A 21230-nucleotide genomic window follows, 5' to 3' on the forward strand; every position below is an offset into this window, starting at 1 on the left:
AGGCCCTGCACAGCTGCAATAAGGCATCCTTGCTCCTGTACTCAAATCCTCTTGCAATGAAGGCCAACATGCCATTTGCCTTAACTGCTTGCTGCACCTGCATGCTTTGTGATTGGTGTACAAGGACACCCAGGCTCCTTTATACATCAACATTTCCCAATCTATCGAGATAAAAACAAAAACTGCGGATGCTGGAAATCCAAAACAAAAACAGAATTACCTGGAAAAACTCAGCAGGTCTGGCAGCATCGGTGGAGAAGAAAAGAGTTGACGTTTCGAGTCCTCATGACCCTTCGACAGAACTAGGTGAATCCCAGGAAGGGTTGAAATATAAGCTGGTTTAATGTGGTGGGTGGGTGGGTGGGTGGCGGTGGCGTTGGTGGGGGGGTGGGGGGGGTGGAGAAGTGGAGGGGGGTGGTGTGGTTGTAGGCAAAAGCAGTGATAGAAGCAGATCATCAAAAGATGTCACCAACAATAGAACAAAAGAACACATAGATGTCGAAGTTGGTGACATTATCTAAACGAATGTGCTAATTAAGAATGGATGGTAGGGCACGCCAGGTATAGCTCTAGTGGGGATGGGGGCAGCATAAAAGATTTAAAAATATTTAAAAATAATGGAAATAGGAGGGAAAAAGAAAAATCTATTTAATTTATTGGAAAAAACAAAAGGAAGGGGGAAGAAACAGAAGGGGGGTGGGGATGGAGGAGGGAGGTCAAGACCTAAAGTTGTTGAATTCAATGTTCAGTCCAGAAGGCTGTAAAGTGCCTAGTCGGAAGATGAGGTGTTGTTCCTCCAGTTTGCGTTGGGCTTCACTGGAACAATGCAGCAAGCCAAGGACAGACATGTGGGCAAGAGAGCAGGGTGGAGTGTTGAAATGGCAAGCGACAGGAGGTTTGGGTCATTCTTGCGGACAGACCGCAGGTGTTCTGCACATCGGTCGCCCAGTTTACGTTTGGTCTCTCCAATGTAGAGGAGACCACATTGGGAGCAACGAATGCAGTAGACTAAGTTGGGGGAAATGCAAGTGAAATGTTGCGTCACTTGAAAGGAGAGTTTGGGCCCTTGGACGGTGAGGAGAGAGGAAGTGAAGGGGCAGGTGTTGCATCTTTTGCGTGGGCATGGGGTGGTGCCATAGGTGGGGGCTGGGGAGTAGGGGGTGATGGAGGAGTGGACCAGGGTGTCCCGGAGGGAACGATCCCTACGGATTGCCGACGGCGGGGTGAAGGGAAGATGTGTTTGGTAGTGGCATCATGCTGGAGTTGGCGGAAATGGCGGAGGATGATCCTTTGAATGCGGAGGCTGGTGGGGTGATAAGTGAGGACAAGGGGGACCCTATCATGTTTCTGGGAGGGAGGAGAAGGCGCGAGGGCGGATGTGCGGGAGATGGGCCGGACACGGTTGAGGGCCCTGTCAACGACCGCGGGTGGAAAACCTCGGTTAAGGAGGAAGGAGGACATGTCAGAGGAACTGTTTTTGAAGGTAGCATCATCGGAACAGATGCGACGGAGGCGAAGGAACTGAGAGAATTGGGATGGAGTCCTTACAGGAAGCGGGGTGTGGGGAGCTGTAGTCAAGGTAGCTGAGGGAGTTGGTAGGCTTGTAATGGATATTGGTGGACAGTCTATCACCAGAGATTGAGACAGAGAGGTCAAGGAAGGGAAGGGAAGTGTCAGAGATGGACCACGTGAAAATGATGGAGGGGTGGAGATTGGAAGCAAAATTAATAAATTTTTCCAAGTCCCAACGAGAGCACGAAGCAGCACCGAAGTAATCATCGATGTACCGGAGAAAGAGTTGTGGAAGGGGGCCGGAGTAGGACTGGAACAAGGAATGTTCCACATACCCCATAAAGAGACAGGCATAGCTGGGGCCCATGCGGGTACCCATAGCCACACCTTTTATTTGGAGGAAGTGAGAGGAGTTGAAGGAGAAATTGTTCAGTGTGAGAACAAGTTCAGCCAGACGGAGGAGAGTAGTGGTGGATGGGGATTGTTCGGGCCTCTGTTCGAAGAAGAAGCTAAGGGCCCTCAGACCATCCTGGTGGGGGATGGAGGTGTAGAGGGATTGGACGTCCATGGTGAAGAGGAAGCGGTTGGGGCCAGCGAACTGGAAACTGTTGATGTGACGTAAGGTGTCAGAGGAAGGGACTGGACAAGGGGAGAGAGAAGGGAGTCAAGATAACGAGAGATGAGTTCTGTGGGGCAGGAGCAAGCTGACACGATCGGTCTACCGGGACAGTTCTGTTTGTGGATTTTGGGTAGGAGGTAGAAGCGGGCCGTCCAAGGTTGGGCGACTATCAGGATGGAAGCTGTGGGAGGAGGATCCCCAGAGGAGATGAGGTCAGTGACAGTCCTGGAAACAATGGCTTGATGTTCAGTGGTGGGGTCATGGTCCAGGGAGAGGTAGGAGTAAGTGTCTGTGAATTGACGCTCAGCCTCCGCGAGGTAGAGGTCAGTGCACCAGACAACAACAGCACCACCCTTGTCAGCGGGTTTGATGACGATGTCAGGGTTGGACCTGAGAGAATGGAGTGCAGTAAGTTCAGCGAGAGAGAGATTAGAATGGGTGAGAGGAGCAGAGAAATTGAGACGACTAATGTCGCGCTGACAGTTCTCAATGAAAAGATCAAGAGAAGGTAAGAATCCAGAGGGAGGGGTCCAGGTGGAGGGAGAATATTGGAGGTGGGTGAAAGGATCCGTTGAACGGGGAGAGGACTCCTGCCCAAAGAAGTGAGCCCGGAGACGAAGACGGCGGAAGAAGAGTTCAGCATCGTGCCAAGCCCGAAATTCATTAAGGTGAGGCCGTAGGGGTATGAAACTAAGTCCTTTGCTGAGCACTAAACGTTCAGCATCGGAGAGGAGAAGGACAGGGGGTATAGTGAATACATGGCTGGGGCTGGGATTGGAAGATGGGGTGAGGATGGAGGGACAGGCAGGGGTGGAGGGTCCTAGATGGATGTTGGTGTCGATGAGTTGTTGGAGCTTGCGGTCCTTAGCACTTGAGAGAAAAAGTTTCTTGTTGAGGCGTCGGATGAGCCGAAGAATAAGATGAAACTGTGGTGCTGCTGGAGGGAGAGGTCGAGTGTGTTCATATGGCGGCGCATGGCACTGAGTGTGGATCTCAGAATGCGACGGGAACAGCAGTCCGAGAAACGTTTTATGTCCCGGAAATACCTGTAATCCTGGGTGGGTTCGAACCATGAGGGGTGGAATTTCAGTTGAAATCCACGTGGGGTAATTCGGAGACGGAGACAGTCACTGAGAAAGGAGATATGGCTGTGAAAGCGGGTTTTAGTAAACACCTTGTCAAGCACCAGGAGAGAAATAGAAAGCAATGAAGGTGAACAAGGCAAAAGAGAGATACGGAAATCTTGTCGCAGAGACGAACAGAACTTCTTCAAGGAGGTAGGCATTTCTTGAAGAGCAGTGGCAGTCAATTAAACACAGAGATAAAAACAAAAACTGCGGATGCTGGAAATCCAAAACAAAAACAGAATTACCTGGAAAAACTCAGCAGGTCTGGCAGCATCGGTGGAGAAGAAAAGAGTTGACGTTTCGAGTCCTCATGACCCTTCGACAGAACTAGGTGAATCCCAGGAAGAGTTGAAATATAAGCTGGTTTAAGGTGGTGGTGGGGGGGGGTTTTGGGTGTGGGGAAAGAAGTGGAGGGGGGTGGTGTGGTTGTAGGCAAAAGCAGTGATAGAAGCAGACCATCAAAAGATGTCACAGACGGCAGAACAAAAGAACACATAGGTGTCGAAGTTGGTGATATTATCTAAACGAATTTGCTAATTAAGAATGGATGGTAGGGCACTCAAGGTATAGATCTAGTGGGGGTGGGGGGAGCATAAAAAATTTAAAAATATTTTAAAATAATGGAAATAGGAGGACAACCACACCACCCCCCTCCACTTCTCTCCCCCCACCCAAACCGCACCCCCCCCACCCACCACCTTAAACCAACTTATATTTTAACCCTTCCTGGGATTCACCAAGTTCTGTCGAAGGGTCATGAGGACTCGAAACGTCAACTCTTTTCTTCTCCACCAATGCTGCCAGACCTGCTGAGTTTTTCCAGGTTATTCTGTTTTTGTTTCCCAATCTATCACCATTTAAATAACACTCTGCCATTGTGTTCTTCCTACTGAAGTGGATAACTTCGCACTTATCCACCTTATATTGCATATGCCATGTAATTGCCCACTCTCAACTTAAATTGCCTTGAAGCCCCTTAACACCCTCCTCACTGCTCATATTCCCATCAAGTTTTGTGTCATCAGCAAACTTGGAAATATTATATTGGCTTCCTCATCCAAATAATTGATGTTTATTGTGAATAGCTGGGGCCCAAGCACTGATCCCTGCGGTACCCCACTAGTCACCACTTGCCACTCGGAAAAAGACCCATTTATTTCTACTGTTTCTTGTCTGCTAACCAATTCTCAATCCATGCCAATATATTATTTATCATGCTTTACAATTAATGTGGTATTCAATGCAAGTTTAACTGTAGTTGCTTAACAGTTTTAGGACATTATGGACGTCTTCCTTTGTTTGACCTTCAAAGTTGGTGGATTAATTCTTCTGACATTATAAAGTGGCTACAACAAATTAAAATTGAAATCAAATTTAACAGATGGCTAATTGTAAACCAGGTTCCTCTTTATCCAAGAGTGTCATCTCCCCCAAGAGGTGAGATGATTGAAACCATATATTTCTAAGTCAGTAAAGCAGTTTAAAAAAAATTGCCAACATACAATACCCAAGCAGGTGGATGAGTTCCTTTCTGCAAGCTAGTGCTGTCAAAGAACCCAGCCCAAAGGTTACATGGGTTCTGAAAAAGTTCAAAGTCCATTTCACATTTCTAGAAACAACTACCAAAATGAACGTAAAGTATTTTAAAAAGTGCTGTAACTAAGTCATATTACCTCTTCAACATTAGAAGCAGTCTTTGCAGAAGTCTCCATGAAAATGAGGCCATGTTCTCTTGCAAAAGCTTCCCCTTCGTCCTTCTTCACTTCCCGTCTTGACTCTAAGTCACTGTAAAGGAGGGAAAACCCAAAAGTGTTTGACGTTTAAAACAGAATAAATTCATGTCTTTTTCTACTGTCTGCTCCCTTCTAAAGAAGCCAACTCACGTTGGGATGCAATTGCATGAGCATTCTTAATGTGCAGCCTAGACAAAAGGAACAGATAGCTACTCAACAACGGACCCTGTTATTCTGAATAGGATACTCAAATGCAAAATCTGGCTAACGTATTTCCCCTTCAATGCAGGCCAACACTGCCATACCATAATGCCATCTAAGATCACACAATCCCAAGTTTGGTTGTTACTGTATGGCTATGAACAACCCCATGGAATGATACAATTATGGAATGGAAATTCTGTTTAATTTCAAGAATGCAACAAATTCAAGGGAGTCATTTACAATACAAGAACGAACCATGGCTAATGAGCTAAATGACCAGGAAATGGGAAGTTGGTGCATTTTCTTTGTATGCTTCCTATTGGAGCAATATTAGTAAAGAGCAAAAAGCTATCATTTTGCTTCAGTTTATATACATTTAGTTTCATAGTACTTTGCCAAATTGGATTGCAAAGTGCTATAAGATATCTTTACGGTCACAATTTCTGGGCATATTAATTTTAACAATTGCGATCAATTTTAGTTGCAATCCTCTTCCACAAGTATCGATCATCTTCTCTTTCTACAACCAAATTCAGGATTATTCTGGCTGTGGACAACCCATGACACTCTGTCATGGCAAATCACTTCTTCAAACCCCATTCACTGATTTGCTCCAGAACTGATACCACCAATGCAGTCACCTCCCTATGCACCTCTTCATTCAAAATTCTCATCCATTTCCCTGGCTACCCCCAACCCCAGCAACCTTCTATCCTTGCTAACCTAAACACTTCAAGACCCACTGTGCCATTGAATCACTCTCAGCTAAACAGTGGTTGGAAACAACACTTGTGGCTTCCTACACTCCCTTTCAGAAACTGCGAAAGTCTAATATTGATCATTGTCCTCTCCCTACAGGCCCATTTCTAATTTTTATCCTCTCAGATCAGTTTGAACAAATCACTCCCTCAGTTCTACTATCTCTCTCAACTATTTAAATCCCCACAGACCAGTTCACAAGTTGTTCAAAGCACTGAGCCCTGGTCAGTTACCAACCAAATATCTCAAATCCAACAACAGTACATTATTCCTTCCCGTTCTTCTCTACCTCTCCACAACATTTAGCAATGTTTGCAATGCCAACATCTTCCAATGCTCCCACTACAATCCAGAGTTACACTTGTATATTGTTAAAAAAAAAAAGGCTGTTTACTGCAACTTTTCATCTTGCATTTACCAGGACAAGAATACCAAATTTCAAACAATCACAAGAATTTATACTACACATGAAAAGAAGTGAAGATCAACTGGCAAGTCGACTCTGGCTGAGTCCATGAAGAAAGCAACGGGGAACAATAAGATCGCCAAGCTCCCGTTAATTTTTTAAAAGCGCAAGGCATGAACATATTCCTTTTGTTTGCTGAGAGTGGGTCCCTGCATATGGACGTACGTCACTTCTAGCAAGCATAAATGAATGAGGTTAGAACCACAAATGACGATCTTAAATTGATTGTTAATGCAGCTATCACACTCAGGATTGTTCAGCAAGTGCTTCCCAATCATGGAATCACATTCAACAGTAGACATTTTGTCTCGGGTTTTGTAAGCACAGGCTGGTTGAGGACAGACTGTACTCAAACAACCAAAGAAACATGCTGTTTGATTCGATCAGCCAATCACTGGGACATACAGCCTATGTACTTGGAATCACACTAGTACTGAAATTCATATACAACATTGCTCAATTGTGTAGTAGGCAAAACATCTTTTTAGACTGACAGCAGCATCCTGTTAGTGGAAGATACCAAGTAGCCATTGCATAGTAAATTCACCAAATATATCTAAACAGCTGGCCATGAATTTTATGCAGAAGTCTCTGCAGAGGTTAGCAGCTTTGACATTTGAATGTGTTATAACTTGGTACCAGTGACAATGGAAAAGATCTGTCCTTTTACAGGTCATCTTTCCAGACATCTAATTGTTGTGTTGTAGGACAGAGATCAAAGTGTGACAACAGCAGTGCTAATTGTGACAGGCTCATCTGAAGCAGTCAAATCACTGGACTCAACATGTGGCTGGAAGACTTGTGCAAACAGACCAAAATTCATTCATCACTGCAAGGCTCTCTGTGAAAGAGAAGTTTTATTTTAAGAAAGGAGGGATGGAGTTGGTGGGTGAGACCATTGAAACTGCCATTGAGGCAGATTTAAGCTAATAAAAGGCTGGGCATACTCCATCTGTCTGTAGCAGACTTAGAACAGATAGCCAGGAGTAGACCCATAAAAGCTAAAGCCCAAATTTAAAATGTAAACAAGGGAGGTAGAATTCTAGAGCAACACATTGATAGATCCTTAAATGTTTATGTCAACACTAGATTTAATATACCAGATCTGTAATTCTATGTAGCCCTGGAAAAATTATAGTCTTATTTCCGAACATGGCTAGATCAGAATGATAGATCAGAAACTTTAAGGTAAACAAGATTTTGGAAGATGATTTGTATTGGTATAATGCTTTTCCTGACCATTGGACACTTTTCCAAAGTACTTTACAGCCAAATAAGTACTCGAGGTGAAATTTCTATTGCATTGTAGGAAACACAGCAGCCAATTTACACGCAAATGATATAACGACTAGATTATCTGTTTTAGATGTTGACTGAGGGGTAAATGCGGCTGGGACACACCCCTGCTCTTCTACAAGTTAGAAGGAAGATTAGGAAGCAGATGGAATCTTGGTTTAGCACCTGATCTGAAAGGTGGTACCTCCAACATTGCAGCACTCCCTCAGTAATGCACTGGAGCACGTGCCTTGATTTTTATACTCGAGCCCTGGAGTGGAGCTTGAACCCAAACCCACAACCTTCTGACACAAGGGGTACGAGTGCTAACTGAACAACAGCTAACACTACATCTACAAGGACAGAGAAGAACTGAATGAAGCAATCCAGCCGCACTTGTTAATGAACATCTCACTTCCAAAGAGAAGTGACTTCAGAACTATGCTGAAGCAATCTAGATTCAACTGGCACAAACTAATGGTCCCAGTTTAACCACAGGTGTTTGTTATAGACCTCTTGGTAAAAGTGCTCTTTGCAATGAGGCACTTCAAATACAAAATTATCAGAATTCGATAAAGTTTGTAGAAAGAGTTTTCAGCTTCAAGCATGCAGTGGTTCAATGGAGAGTTATCGAGCATTGTGGGCAGATCAGTTTGTGGTCAATAAAGTTAATTGTCTAACAACAGGCTAATGTAGAAACAAACTTAAGTGTGGGGGAGGAAAAAACACAAGCAACAGTGACAACAATAATGCTAGATTCAACCTAAATAGTCAAGCAGAAGTTGCCAAAAATTCAATGGCATTTAATTTCAAGAGTTAAATGTGCAAAAAATGGCAGAGGACTTAAATCAGGCCAGCTAATCAACAAGGGTCATGAGGACTCGAAACGTCAACTCTTTTCTTCTCCGCCGATGCTGCCAGACCTGCTGAGTTTTTCCAGGTAATTTTGTTTTTGTTGCAGCTAATCAACCCTCCTGGTTGGGGATAGTAATACCAATGAAGAACTGAATTCTCAAAAACACTCTAATACAAGTGAAAGCCATAAGATCCCTAAAATTTAAGAGCTCGTGGTGACTAACAGGTCATGTACAAGGGTTAATCAAACTTAAGCAGAGACAATATTAAAATTAAACCACCTTGGAAAAAATAATAGGAATTGACATCATGCTGAACTTAAGGTACTTGGGATGCAGGTTAAATGGCAAAACTTTGACAGTCGAGCAGCAGAGACCAAGTTCAGACTCACGGCTCTAGAAAAATAGGTGGATAAGTTTGCAAAGCTGTTTTACCTATGTGAAGAGGAAATAAAACTGTATCCTGTACTGGGCACCTTACTTTTTAAAGGCGTCTAAACCCATGGAAAACACAGAAGAGGTTTCATATGATACCAGAGATAAAATGTTATCATTACGAGGGGATATTTTGGTGGGGGGCTGGGGCGGCGTGATAGTGTAGTGGTATTGTCACTGGACTAGTAATCCAGAGGCCCAGGGCAATGCAATAAAAATCTGGAATTAAAAGTCTGGGGTGATGACCACAAAACCATTCCTGATTGTTGTAAAAATTAATGTCCTTTTCACTGAAGCCCTTTGGGGAAGGAAATCTGTCATCCTTACCTGGTCTGGCCTATATGTGACTCCAGACCCACAGCAATGTGGTTGACAATGGCCTAGCAAGCCACTCAACAAACTGCTACAAAGTCACAAAAAAGGAATGAAACCGGATGGACCTAGGCACCAAAAACAGCAATCACAGCCCTGTCGACCCTGCAAAGTCTTCCTTCCTAACATTTGGGGACTAGTGCCAAAATTGGGAGAGCTGTCTCACAGACTAGTCAAGCAACAGCCTGACAGTCATCCTCACGGAATCATACCTTACAGATAATTTCACAGACTCCCACTGGCAAAGGTGGCAGTGGCGGCACAGTGGTATACAGTGGGAATGGAGTTGCCCTGGGAATACTCAACATCGACTCCGGACCCCATGAAGTCTCATGGCATCAGGTCAAACATGGGCAAGGAAACCTCCTGCTGATTACCACGTACCACCCTCCCTGATGAATCAGTGCTCCATGTTGAACATCACTTGGGGGAAGCACTGAGGGTGGCAAGGGCACAGAATGTACTCTGGGTGGAGGACTTCAATATCCATCACCAAGAGTGACTTGGTAGCACCACTACTGGCCAAGCCTTAAATGACAGCTGCTAGACTGGGTCTCCGGCAGGTGGTGAGGGAACTAACAAGAGGTAAAAACATACTTTATCTCATCCTCACCAACTTGCCTAACGCAGATGCCTCTGCCCATGATTGTGCAGTGGTCACGCCTACCGATATTGTCATTGTGGAGACGAAGTCCTCCATCGTGTTGTGTGGCACTACCACCATGCTAAGGGGGATAGATTTCAAACAGATCTAGACTGTGCATTCATGAGGCTGTGGGCCATCAGCAGCAGCATTGTATTCGAACACAATCTGTAACCTCATGGCCCAGCATATCCCCCACTCTACCATTACCATCAAGCTAGGGGATCAACCCTGGTTCAATGATGAGTGCAGGAGGGCATGCCAAGAGCAACATCAGGCATACCTAAAAATGAGTGCCAACCTGGTGAATCTATAACACAGGACCACTTTTGTGCCAAACAGCATAAGCAGCAAGTGATAGACAGAGCTAAGTGATCCCACAACCAACAGACCAGGTCTAAGCTCTGCAATCCTGCCATGTCCAGTCATGAATGGTGGTGGGCAATTAAACAACTCACTGGAGGGGGCAGTTCCACAAATATCCCCATCCTCAATGATGGAGGAGCCCAGCAAAGCAATGCAAAAGATAAGGCTGAAGCATTCGCAACAATCTTTAGCCACAAGTGCCAAGTGGATGATCCATCTCTGCCTCCTCCAGAGGTCCCCAGCATCAAAGATGTCAGTCTTCAGCCAAATTGATTCACTCCACGTGATATCAAGAAACAGCTAAAGGCACTGGATACTGCAAAGGCAATGGGCCCTGACAATATTCCGGAAGTGAAGACTTGTGCTCCAGAACTTGCCATGATCCTGGCCAAGCTGTTCCAGTACAACTACAACACTGGCATCTACCTGGCTATGTGGAAAATAGCTCAGGTATGTCCTAAGCACAAAAAGTAGGACAAATCCAACCCAGCCAATTATAGCGCTATCAGTCTACTCTCCATCAGTAAAGTAATGAAGGGGTCGTCAACATTGCTACCAAGTGGCACTTGCTTAGCAATAACCTGCTTACTGACACCCAGTTTGGGTTCCGCCAGGGCCACTCAGCTCCTGACCTCATTACAGCCTTGGTTCAAACATGGACAAAAGACATGAACTCCCAAGGATAGGTGACAGCCACTGCTCTTGACATCAAGGCAGCATTTGACAGAGTGTGGCATCAAGGAGCCCTAGCAAAACTGGAGTCAACAGGGATCGGGGGAAAACTCTCCGCTGGTTGGAGTCATACCTAGTGCAAAGGAAGATGGTTGTGGTTGTTGAAGGTCAATCATCTCAGCTCCAGGACATCACTGCAGGAGTTCCTCACGGTAGTGTCCTAGGTCTATCTTCAGCTGCTTCATCAATGACCTTCCTTCTATCATGTGGTCAGAAGAGGGGACATTCGCTGTGCAATCATCAATGTTCAACACCATTCGTGACTCCTCAGATACTGATGCAGTCCATGGCAACATCCAGGCTTGGGCTTACAAGTGGCAAGTGACTATCTCTAACAAGAGAGAATCTAAACATTACCCCTTGATGTTCAATGACATTACCATCACTTAATCCCCCACTATTAACATCCTGGGGGGTTACCATTGACCAGAAACTGAACTGGACTAGCCATATAAATACTGTGGCTACAAGAACATGTCAGAGGCTAAGAATCGTGTGACGAGTAACTCATCTGCTGACCCCCCAAAGCCTGTCCACCATCTACGAAGCACAAGTCAGGAGTGTGATGGAACACTCCCCACTTGCCTGGATGAGCACAGCTCCCACAACACAAGAAGCTGGACACCGTCCAGGACAAAGCAGTCCACTTTATTGGCATCACATCCACAAACATTCACTCCCTCTACCACCGACACTGTAGCATATACAAGATGCACTGCAGGAATTCACCAGGGCTCCTTAGACAGCATCTTCCAAACCCACGGCCACTACAATCTAGAAGGACAAGGGTAGCAGATAGATGGGAATGCCACCACCTGGAAAATCCCCTCCAAGTCACTCACCATCCTGACTTGGAAATATATCGCTGTTCCTTCACTGTTGCTGGGTCAAAATCCTGGAACTCCCTTCCTAACAGCACTGTGGGTGTACCTACACCCCATGGACTGCAGCAATTCAAGAGGGCAGCTCACCACCACCTTCTCAAGGGCAACTAGGGATAGGCAATAAATGCTGGCCCAGCCAGTGAAGCCCACATCCCATGAATGAATAAAAAAAACTGGCTCTATTAATTAGATCAAAGATTAAGAGATCAGATATAGATGCTCAAAATTATAGGGTTTTGGTAAGGTTAATACATTGCACGAATACACGCTATAAGTGGTTGGCAAACACATTTTCCAGCTATACATGATGGCCAGTATAACATCTGAAGATAGTTTTACTGTATCAATATGTAACAAGCCATCTACAATCTTATTTCCAACTTCAATGGAAGCTGATTCATTGTCATGAGAAGTATTATACTGACCAAAACATTTGTTTGCAGCAAAATGTATTAAGTCTGAAGCAACAAAAATTGGAAATACTATTACAGAAAGAAGACATGACAATTTGAGTATCCATGATCAACGGTGTAAAATCAGTAGAAATGTGAGGTCAAATGCAACAAACCAAAGTATGCCAAATTAGAAAAAAAACTGGATACAGGAGTGGATTTAATGAAAGAAAAGGCATAAGGTATGCACAAATGAGCAAGAATAACTGTCAAAAATAAACAACACTCTCCAGGTTCTAAGCAGCAATTTTAAAATTGAAGTTGATGAAAATGAATTATTATTGTTTTTTGGTCAAGACAAAGTCTGCTTTGATTGTGAACATGTTAGATATTGGGACCTGTAGTGAAAAACTACTTCCACTGATCAATGAAAATTAAAAGCAGTCACCCCCAACCTCCTTCCCATTCACCCTACAAAACACTGATCTCTTGGATAAAAGCAAAATATTGCGGATGCTGGAACTCAAACAAAAACAGACAACGTTGGCAAAACTCAGGTCTAGCAGCATCTGTGGAGAGAGACAGACAGAGTTAACGCCGAGTCCAAATGACACTTCTTCAGAGCTCTGAAGGGCGATACGGACTCTAAACGCTAACTATTTCTCTCTCCGCAGATCTTTTGGATTTTGCCAGATCAACAAATCACCAGCCATTTTTGCATTTCCTACCACTGTCCACTCAAAAAATCTTGCTCATCCAGAATTTTATTGCGAATGACACCCTTGTGTTAACTGAAACATATTTCACAAATGAGGCAAAAAATTTTAAATGAGCTTTTTGAATGAAAGTCCCAGTTTCAGGTGTTTGTCCTCAAGTTAAATAATCTGACAAATTGAGTATTTTAAAATGTATATTCCTTAAAAGGAGCTTTGAGGCATGCTTGTTTCTTGCCCTAGGTGAAACTTAATTTTCTTCAGTTTGAACAACATTCCCAGGGATGAATACACTGGAGTGGCTTTATCTGACAATTCCTGTCACTGCGCTTGTGTGGAATTCCCAAAGTTGGGGGGGAGGGGGAAGGTAGGCAGTGGGTTTGGAGTGATTGTGTCTTAAATGTAGATTACATGTAACTATGCAATTGGAATTACAATGCTCCAAAATGCCAACAACTGCAGTAAATCAGCTGTCAAAATCAAAATGCTCTGTGGGGACATGCCTTCACTGGAAATAATTCTCATTTTTCAGCAATTTCTAAATAATCAGTGTCACTTTTGTGTAAATATTATGGAATATTGTTCAAGCTATTACTTCTCTCAGCTTAGCTTCTAGTTTTGAGTCTTAAGGGTTCAGGAGGCAGCCATTTGGACCACGAGTCCCTGCTGGCCAACAATATAACAATCCAGTCAGTCCCATTTCCCCACTCAACCACCATAGCCCTGCAAGTTTATTTCCCGTGGTGTCCAATTTTCTTTTGAAATCATGAATCATCTTCACTTCCACCACCTTTGTAGGCAGCGAGTTCCAGATTATTATAATTTGCTGCGTAAAAAAGTTCCTTACTTCCCCTGCCACATCACTTGTCCAAAATCTTAAACGTGTTCCCTAGACCTTGTACCATAGCTAATGGGAACAGCTTTTTTGTGTCTACCTTACCTTAACTTGTCATAACCTTGCACACCTCTATCAAATTTCCGTTCAATCCCTTTTGCTTCAAGGCAAAAATGCCAGTTTCTCCAACCTAGCATTTTAGCCAAAATCCCTAATTCCTGGAACCATTCTGGTAAATCTCCTCTGCACCCTCAAGGATTATCATGTCCTTCCTAAAATGTGGTGGCCAGAGCTTTATAAAGGTGCAACATAATGTCCCTTTTTACTTAATACCTCTATTTATGAAGCTGAAGATTCCATTTGCTTTGCCAACCCAGCATATCCTGCCATCTTCAAGGATCAATGCAAATGTGCCTCAAGGTCCCTCCATCCTAAACACTTTGAACTGCAACATTAAGTCTATTTTGCCTCTATCTACCTCTTCTGCTAAAATGCATCCCCTCACACTTCTCCATTACATTCCACCTATCATTTGTTTGCCCATTCTGCTAGCCCATATCCTGCTGCAGCCAACTGGTATAATCCTCACGGTTTGCCACACTTCCAAATTTTGAAATTTCACTGTATATTCCAATATCCAAGATACTTATATACATCAAAGCAGTGGTACTAGTACTGACCCTTGGGGAACAACGCTGTCCAGGCTGAAAACATCCATTTAGCACCACTGCTCTTTTCTATCCTTAAGCCAATTTATCCAATTTGACATGAACCCCATTCCATGAGCCTAAACTTTGTTAACCAGCTTTTTTCTTCAAATTCACATAGACAATGTACACTGCTTTCTCTATCAACATTCTCTGTTAGGTCAAAAAATTCAATTAGATTAGAAGGACAATCCAACTTTTACAAATCCCTCCTGGCTCTCCTTAATGAACCCAAACCTTTCCAACAGCTTGTTGACTTCCACCATTCCCCCTCTTCTGCTCCCCACCAAACACCCCGTTTGTCTCTAAAGCCTTACCCGCCACTGATGTTAAACTGTAGTTACTAGCAATGTCTTTGCACTCTTTCTAGGATAGTTGCCACATTTGCCACTCTTCAATTATCTAGCATCTCTCTTCTTGCCCCTCACCACTCCCCACACCCCATCTACAGAGAAAAAGATTATGGCAAATCCTTCCATTACCTCCACCTCCACTTCCTTTAGCAACCTAGGATGCAAGCCATCCAGATCAGATGACTTATCCACTAAGTATAGCCGGCCCTTCCAGAATATCCTACCCATCATTATTCACCCCACCCATTCATTACCTTGAATATTTACACATCTTCTGCAATTCTATCAGCATTCTCTTCCATGTAAACACAAAGTATCAAGTATTCTAGCCTTTCCCTGTGCTTTTAAGCACACTTTGTCCCTAACAGGGCCCATGTCAACTCTTATTACTCACTCACTATTTACATGCCTGTAGAAGATTTTTGGGTTCCCTTTTATGTTAACTGCCATTCTATTCTCCATCACTTCTACAGGATAATAGTAGTAAACTGTAGAACTTCAAAAGGGTAGACAGGTGGCAGATGAACTTCAATGTGGAGAAAGGTGAAGGGATTAATTTTGGTAGGAAGAACATGAAGCAACAATATAAAATAAAGGATACAATTCTAAAGGATGTGCAGAGGGACCTGGGTGTATATGTGTGTAAGCCACTGAAGGTGGCAGGACAGGTTTAGAGTGGTTAATAAACCATACACTATCTTAGGCTTTATTAGGGACATAGATTACAAGAGCAAGGTTATGAAGATACTAGTTCAGCCAGAGTTGGAGTACTGCACCCAGCTCTGGGTGCTACACTTTAGGAAGGATGTGACGGCATTGGAGAGAGTGTAGAAAAGATTGAGAATGAACTTCGTCTCTGGAACCAATTACGAAGATAGATTGGAGAAGTTGGGACTGTTTTCCTCCTTGGAGAAAAAGCAGCTGAGAGGAGATTTGATAAAGATTCATGAGGGATCTGGACAGAGTGGATAGAGAGAAACTGTTTGAAACAGATTAAGAATGAGGGGGCAGAGATATAAAGTAATTGACAAAGTAAAAGTAATGAGCAAAAACACTTTCAAACAGCCAGTGGTTAAGGTCTGGAATGCACTGTCCAAGTGTGTGGTGGAAGCAGGTTCAATCAAAGCATTCCAGAGGGAATTAGATTGTTACCTGAAAAGGGGGAATGTGCAGGGTTAAAGGGAGAAGGCAGGAGAACAGCACTACGTTAATTGCTCATTCGGAGAGCCGATGCAGACATGATGGGCTGTATGGTGGCCTCCTGCGCTGTAACAATTCTGTGTTTGTGAACCTGAAAAAGGGTAATAAAGCGGGTCTGATTAGGGACCAAAAGGAGTATCTACACACGAAGGAAGAGGGCATGGCTGAGGTGCTAATGAGTACTTTGCAGCTATCTTTTAATAAAAGATATGAGGAACGGAGAATTGCAAACATTACAACTAAAGGTCAATCAATTCAACCTCAGTGGTGGTGAGAATGCTTTTAGAAATGATGATCCGCGCCAAAATTAACAGCTGCTTGGACAAATGTGGATTAATTGAGAAAGCCAGCACAAATTTGTTAAAGGGAAATTGTGTTCAACTAACTTGAGTTTTTTGATAAGATAACAGAGCATTGATATGGTAACTGTGAATTTCCAAGAGACTTTTAGTAAAGTGCTGCCTAATAGGCTTGCAGCAAAGTTGAAGCCCATGGAATAGAAAGGACAGTGAAAGTATGGACAGGAAGTAGGTTGAGTGTCAGTGCTCAACGGTTGTTTCAGACTTGAGTGGAGTTCCCCATTGGGCAACACCTGGACCACTGTTTTTCTTGATATATATTAATGCTCTAGGCTTGGGTGCTTTAAAATTTGCAGATAACAAAACTTAGAAATATTGTGAACTACGAGGAGAATAGTGATAGACTTCAAGAGTACAGACAAGCTGGTGAGATGGGCGGACACATGGCAGGTGAAATTTAATGCAGGGAAGTGCAAAGTGATAGGAAGAATGATGAGAGATAATAAGGTGTGCAAGAATACAGACCCAAGGATATGTACGCATGATTGTTGAAGATGGCAGGGCAGGTTGAAAAAGTGGTGAATAAGGTCTACAAGGTCCTGGGATTTATAAATAGAGGCATAGAGCACAAAGGCAAGGCATTAACTGGAGCATTGCGTTCAATTCTGGGCACTACATTGGAAAGATGTGAAGGCTTTAGAGAAGGTTCAGATAATTTATGAGAATGATTCCCAGGAAGAGACTCTTCAGTTATATGGATAGATTGGAAAGGCTGGGTTTATTCTCCTTGGAGAAGGTTGAGGAGATTTGACAGAGGTATTCAAAAATCATAAGGGGTCTGGACAGACAGGTAGTTAGTAACTGCTCCATTAGCAGAAGGGCTAAGAACCAAAGGATACTGATTTGAAGTGACTGGAAAAAGAACTAACTGCGACAAAGAGAATTTTTTTATGCAGTGAGTGGTTAGGATCTGTCCAAGTGGCGAGGGCAGATTTAATTCTAAAGGCAATTGGAAAGGCACCTGGAGGAAAAAAAATTACAGGAGTACAGGAAAGGGCAGAAAGAGTGGAACACTAGCCAAGAAATTGCAGAGAGCTGGTACAGGCATGACAGGCCTAATGGTCTCCTGTGCTAGAAACATGATTTCATTCCTATTCTCATCTTCCCATCATAGGTCTATACTCAAAAACAGTTTGCCAGCTTTTGCTAGCTTTCTAGGTTGCTGTACATGTTAATTAAAATTTTACCTCTTATTTCCAATAAGCATGATGACCATGTTGGAGTTGGAATGCTGGCGAGCATCTTCTAACCAAGTTGTCAAGTGATTGAAAGTGTCCCTTCTGTGAAAAAAATGTTAGAGATAAAGAAAGGTTTTAAGTCGTTGAACAGCATCACCTTTACATGCAAACCCTCGACTCTTTTCTTCTTCCTGCCCATTTCTAACCACCCTTTCAGAAAGGTCAATGCCACTAAACTCAAATTCCACTTCTCCAACCATTGCTGTTTTAATTACTTTAGTTACTTCCATCCCACCCACAACAGGTAAACTGCTTGGCAGAAGACATGCATGATAGCCAACACAATTCTTCAGACTGTTCTGTCGCAATCATTATCATCCACTGCCTCTCTTGTGTCGCCCCCCATCACCCCACAAACACAACAGTACTCTATCATGGTTCTACAATTACCTACCACTAAGCAGTCAGGATATCTCCAATGGCATCGAAAATGGTCATCTGTAGTGTGCCCCAAGACTAAATGTTGAGTCCAATCAATGGTGCCTGCAGGTGATGTGTTACCAACAGGTGTCATCCATAAGCACATCAGCTTCTATGTGTTTGACTCAAATTTACCCTGCTGCCACCACCTTCAACTCGAGAAATATCATTTTGTCTGGTTAGTATCAAGTAGATCAGCCAGAATATTTTACGTGATCAGGATTAAAGATGCCCTGTTTGCCCCTCACCTGAAGCTGAACTTCTCAGGCATCCCCAATCATTCATTCAAGCTGATGCAGCAAGAGCCTGCTGCATTCTAAACAGTGCTTCTGAGAACCAGGGCCTGAGAGAAGGGGGTGGCACAAAGTGCAATACACAGAGCCCAGACTCAAGACAGTGCCAGAACCACAGTAATCTTTGACCAAGTAGCATGTCAAGCAAAATGATCTATGTGGCGGAGTGACTTTTGTTCTTGCAGTGCCCAAAGCAATCATTGGCCAAGTAGGAGGTGCCAGGTTCCCCAGTTCCACCTTTCTTGCTTGCCTCACGTGAGGAAAGTTCTGTTTGCTGAGCTGTAGTGGCAGGTTTTGTTGTTGTAGAGGTGGAGGGCACAATGGGCACCTTCTTCAGACCCAGAGCACAAGGTAAATGCCTCTATGTTAAGTTAGTGGCCAGAGAAACTGACCGTTTTAATAGTCTAGTTCAGAAAATTGTGACCATGGCCTTAAAAAGCTGCAGGGGTCTGCAATTGCACTGAGGCATCATATTGCCTTACTCCACATCCTGCCTCTCAGTTTCCTGTAGCAATGTTCTGGTTCCTCTGTCCCTCCCTGGTATCACATTAAGTCAAGTTTCCACTACTGGATTACTGTCAAGCAAGGGCTCTGTCCTCCCTAGTCTGTGTATGTGCAGGGGGTAGAAGAGGAAGATGCCCCACCATTTATAGAGCACCAACCACCTAACCAGTGATAGCCAGCTAATGCAGCATGGAATATAATGGGATCTTACAGCTTGTTCAACTCAGCTAGATACAGGTCAGTACTTTCACTGACTGTGCCACAAGTGGATTACTTGCAATTTGCTCTTGTTTCACCTCTGAACTTGCTCTGTGATTTGAGTGGAAGGGGCCATTTCCTGATACTCTCATTGCTGGAGGGGAACATCGCCTGGCTGAATACTGTGGGAGAACTTGGGGAATGCAGAGCATTGAAACCAACTGACTCAAGAAATCAAGTATATGGGGAGCAGGCAAAGAAGTGCAGTTGAAACCAAAGATCAGCCATCACCATACAGAATGGCAGAGCATGCTCAACAGGCTATACAGTCTAATCCTTATTTCTTGTGAAAACATGAACAGCCACTTGCATCACATATCTACGCTTTAAACATGATCTTCAGGTGGATAAGGCTTCCCACTGAGAACATGACATTGAGCTCTTTGCCCCCGCACTCAAGAGGAAGGACACTGGGAGTAACATATACCCAAAGCGCTAAACAGCCATTAACAGCACCCCCTAGCTACCCACCATGCAACCCATCTCGAAACATTCTACACACTGCTCTAGCTTCATGGTGCTGGGTATCTTCAGCAATATGCACTTCAGTAGTTGGTGCCACATCTTTTTCCTGCCTTACAACTCACTGCATGATTTGCAAGCCGGAGTGTGGGGGTGGGGGGGTGTGTGTGTGTGTGTGTGTGTGTGTGTGTGCAAGAGATGAGGGGCTTAGAAACTGGAGAAACATCAGGGCCCATGATTTCTCTCCAAGACCCTGCCGAAAACCCATTTCACCATCATCACCCAGCTACATTCCTATCCCAATCCTACCAAAGTGACCATCCATATCCTTTGTCACTTTCATGTTTGATTTCTCCAAAAACCTCTATTGCTTTCCCCATCTCTAGTTTCAAACTCCAACCTACCTAGAACTTGCAAATGAATCTAATCTCATAGATGTCTCCAAAGTCCATTTCTCTCAATACATCTTTGGATACCTGCCTAACTGTTCTCCCAGATCCCATTCAGATTTGCCCAACTTTCCTGTATAATACCATAGAGAACTGTTAAGTTAAAAAAAACTGAAAATAACTGACCACTAAAATGTTCACACATGAAATAATGGTGTTAACTTCACCTCATTTGAAATTTTTGACTGCATTATTTAAAGCCACTTTTATATTGCAATGTGTTCAAGATACCATAAGCAACCCCCATGCCGCTCACACCTTTGCTACAGTGCAAGCCTGTTCCAGCACATGCAAATTGCTGAAATACTTTGCACCAATATTTCTGCACAAGTGTGGCCGTGGAGCAGCTTGAAAGCATAGGCCCTGTTCCAGGTCCCATACTGTGCCTGTAAAATGTTAGAAGTACTGCAGACTAAAAAAATCTAGCTATGAACAAAATTTTACAGAAAGCATGGCTTTACACATCTGCAAATAGGAATAACTACGTACAATCTGATAGCCATTACAGAAACATGGCTGCAGGGTGACAGATTAGGACCTGAATATTGAAGGGTATGTAACATTTAGGAAGGACAGGAAGTTAGAAAAAGATGGAGGGGTGGCTCTATTAATTAATGATGGTATTAGCCCATTAGAAAGGGATGACCTAAATTCAGGAATCACGATATAGAGACCATTTGGGTAGAGATGAGAAATGATAAAGACAAGTCATTGTAGTGTACTGCCCCCCCAGCAGTAACCACATAGTAGAACAGGATTTAAAGATGACAAAAATCAGTTGTGTAGTTAATGAAGAGGATAGCTGTGGATTCCAGAATGATATCAATGGTTGGTTGAGCAAGCGGAAAAGTGGCAAACAGAATTCAAACCGGAGAAGTGAGAGGTCATGCATTTTGGGATGGAAAACAAAGCAAGGGAATACACAATAAATGGGAGGATATTGAAAGGGGTAGGGGAAGTGAGAGATTTTGGGAGTGCATGCCCACAGGTTCCTGAAGGTGACAGGATAGGTAAATAAGGTGGTAAAAGTGGCATATGGAATGCTTTCCTTTATTGGGCAAGGTAT

General features: G+C 43.6%; 1 protein-coding gene across 1 annotated transcript in view; it reads right to left on the reverse strand.

Moving 5' to 3' along the window:
• Positions 1 to 21230, reverse strand: part of rab2a (RAB2A, member RAS oncogene family) — a 100521-nt gene that overhangs the window by 35845 nt on the left and 43446 nt on the right. Inside the window, exons 5-6 of the mRNA XM_041190373.1 lie at positions 17728 to 17820; positions 4932 to 5043 (exon numbers count right to left, since the gene is read on the reverse strand). Coding sequence (XP_041046307.1) covers positions 4932 to 5043; positions 17728 to 17820 — 205 coding nt within the window. The remainder of the gene's footprint in view (positions 1 to 4931; positions 5044 to 17727; positions 17821 to 21230) is intronic.

Source organism: Carcharodon carcharias, chromosome 6, assembly GCF_017639515.1.
Source record: "Carcharodon carcharias isolate sCarCar2 chromosome 6, sCarCar2.pri, whole genome shotgun sequence".
NCBI classification, from domain to species: Eukaryota; Metazoa; Chordata; class Chondrichthyes; order Lamniformes; family Lamnidae; genus Carcharodon; species Carcharodon carcharias.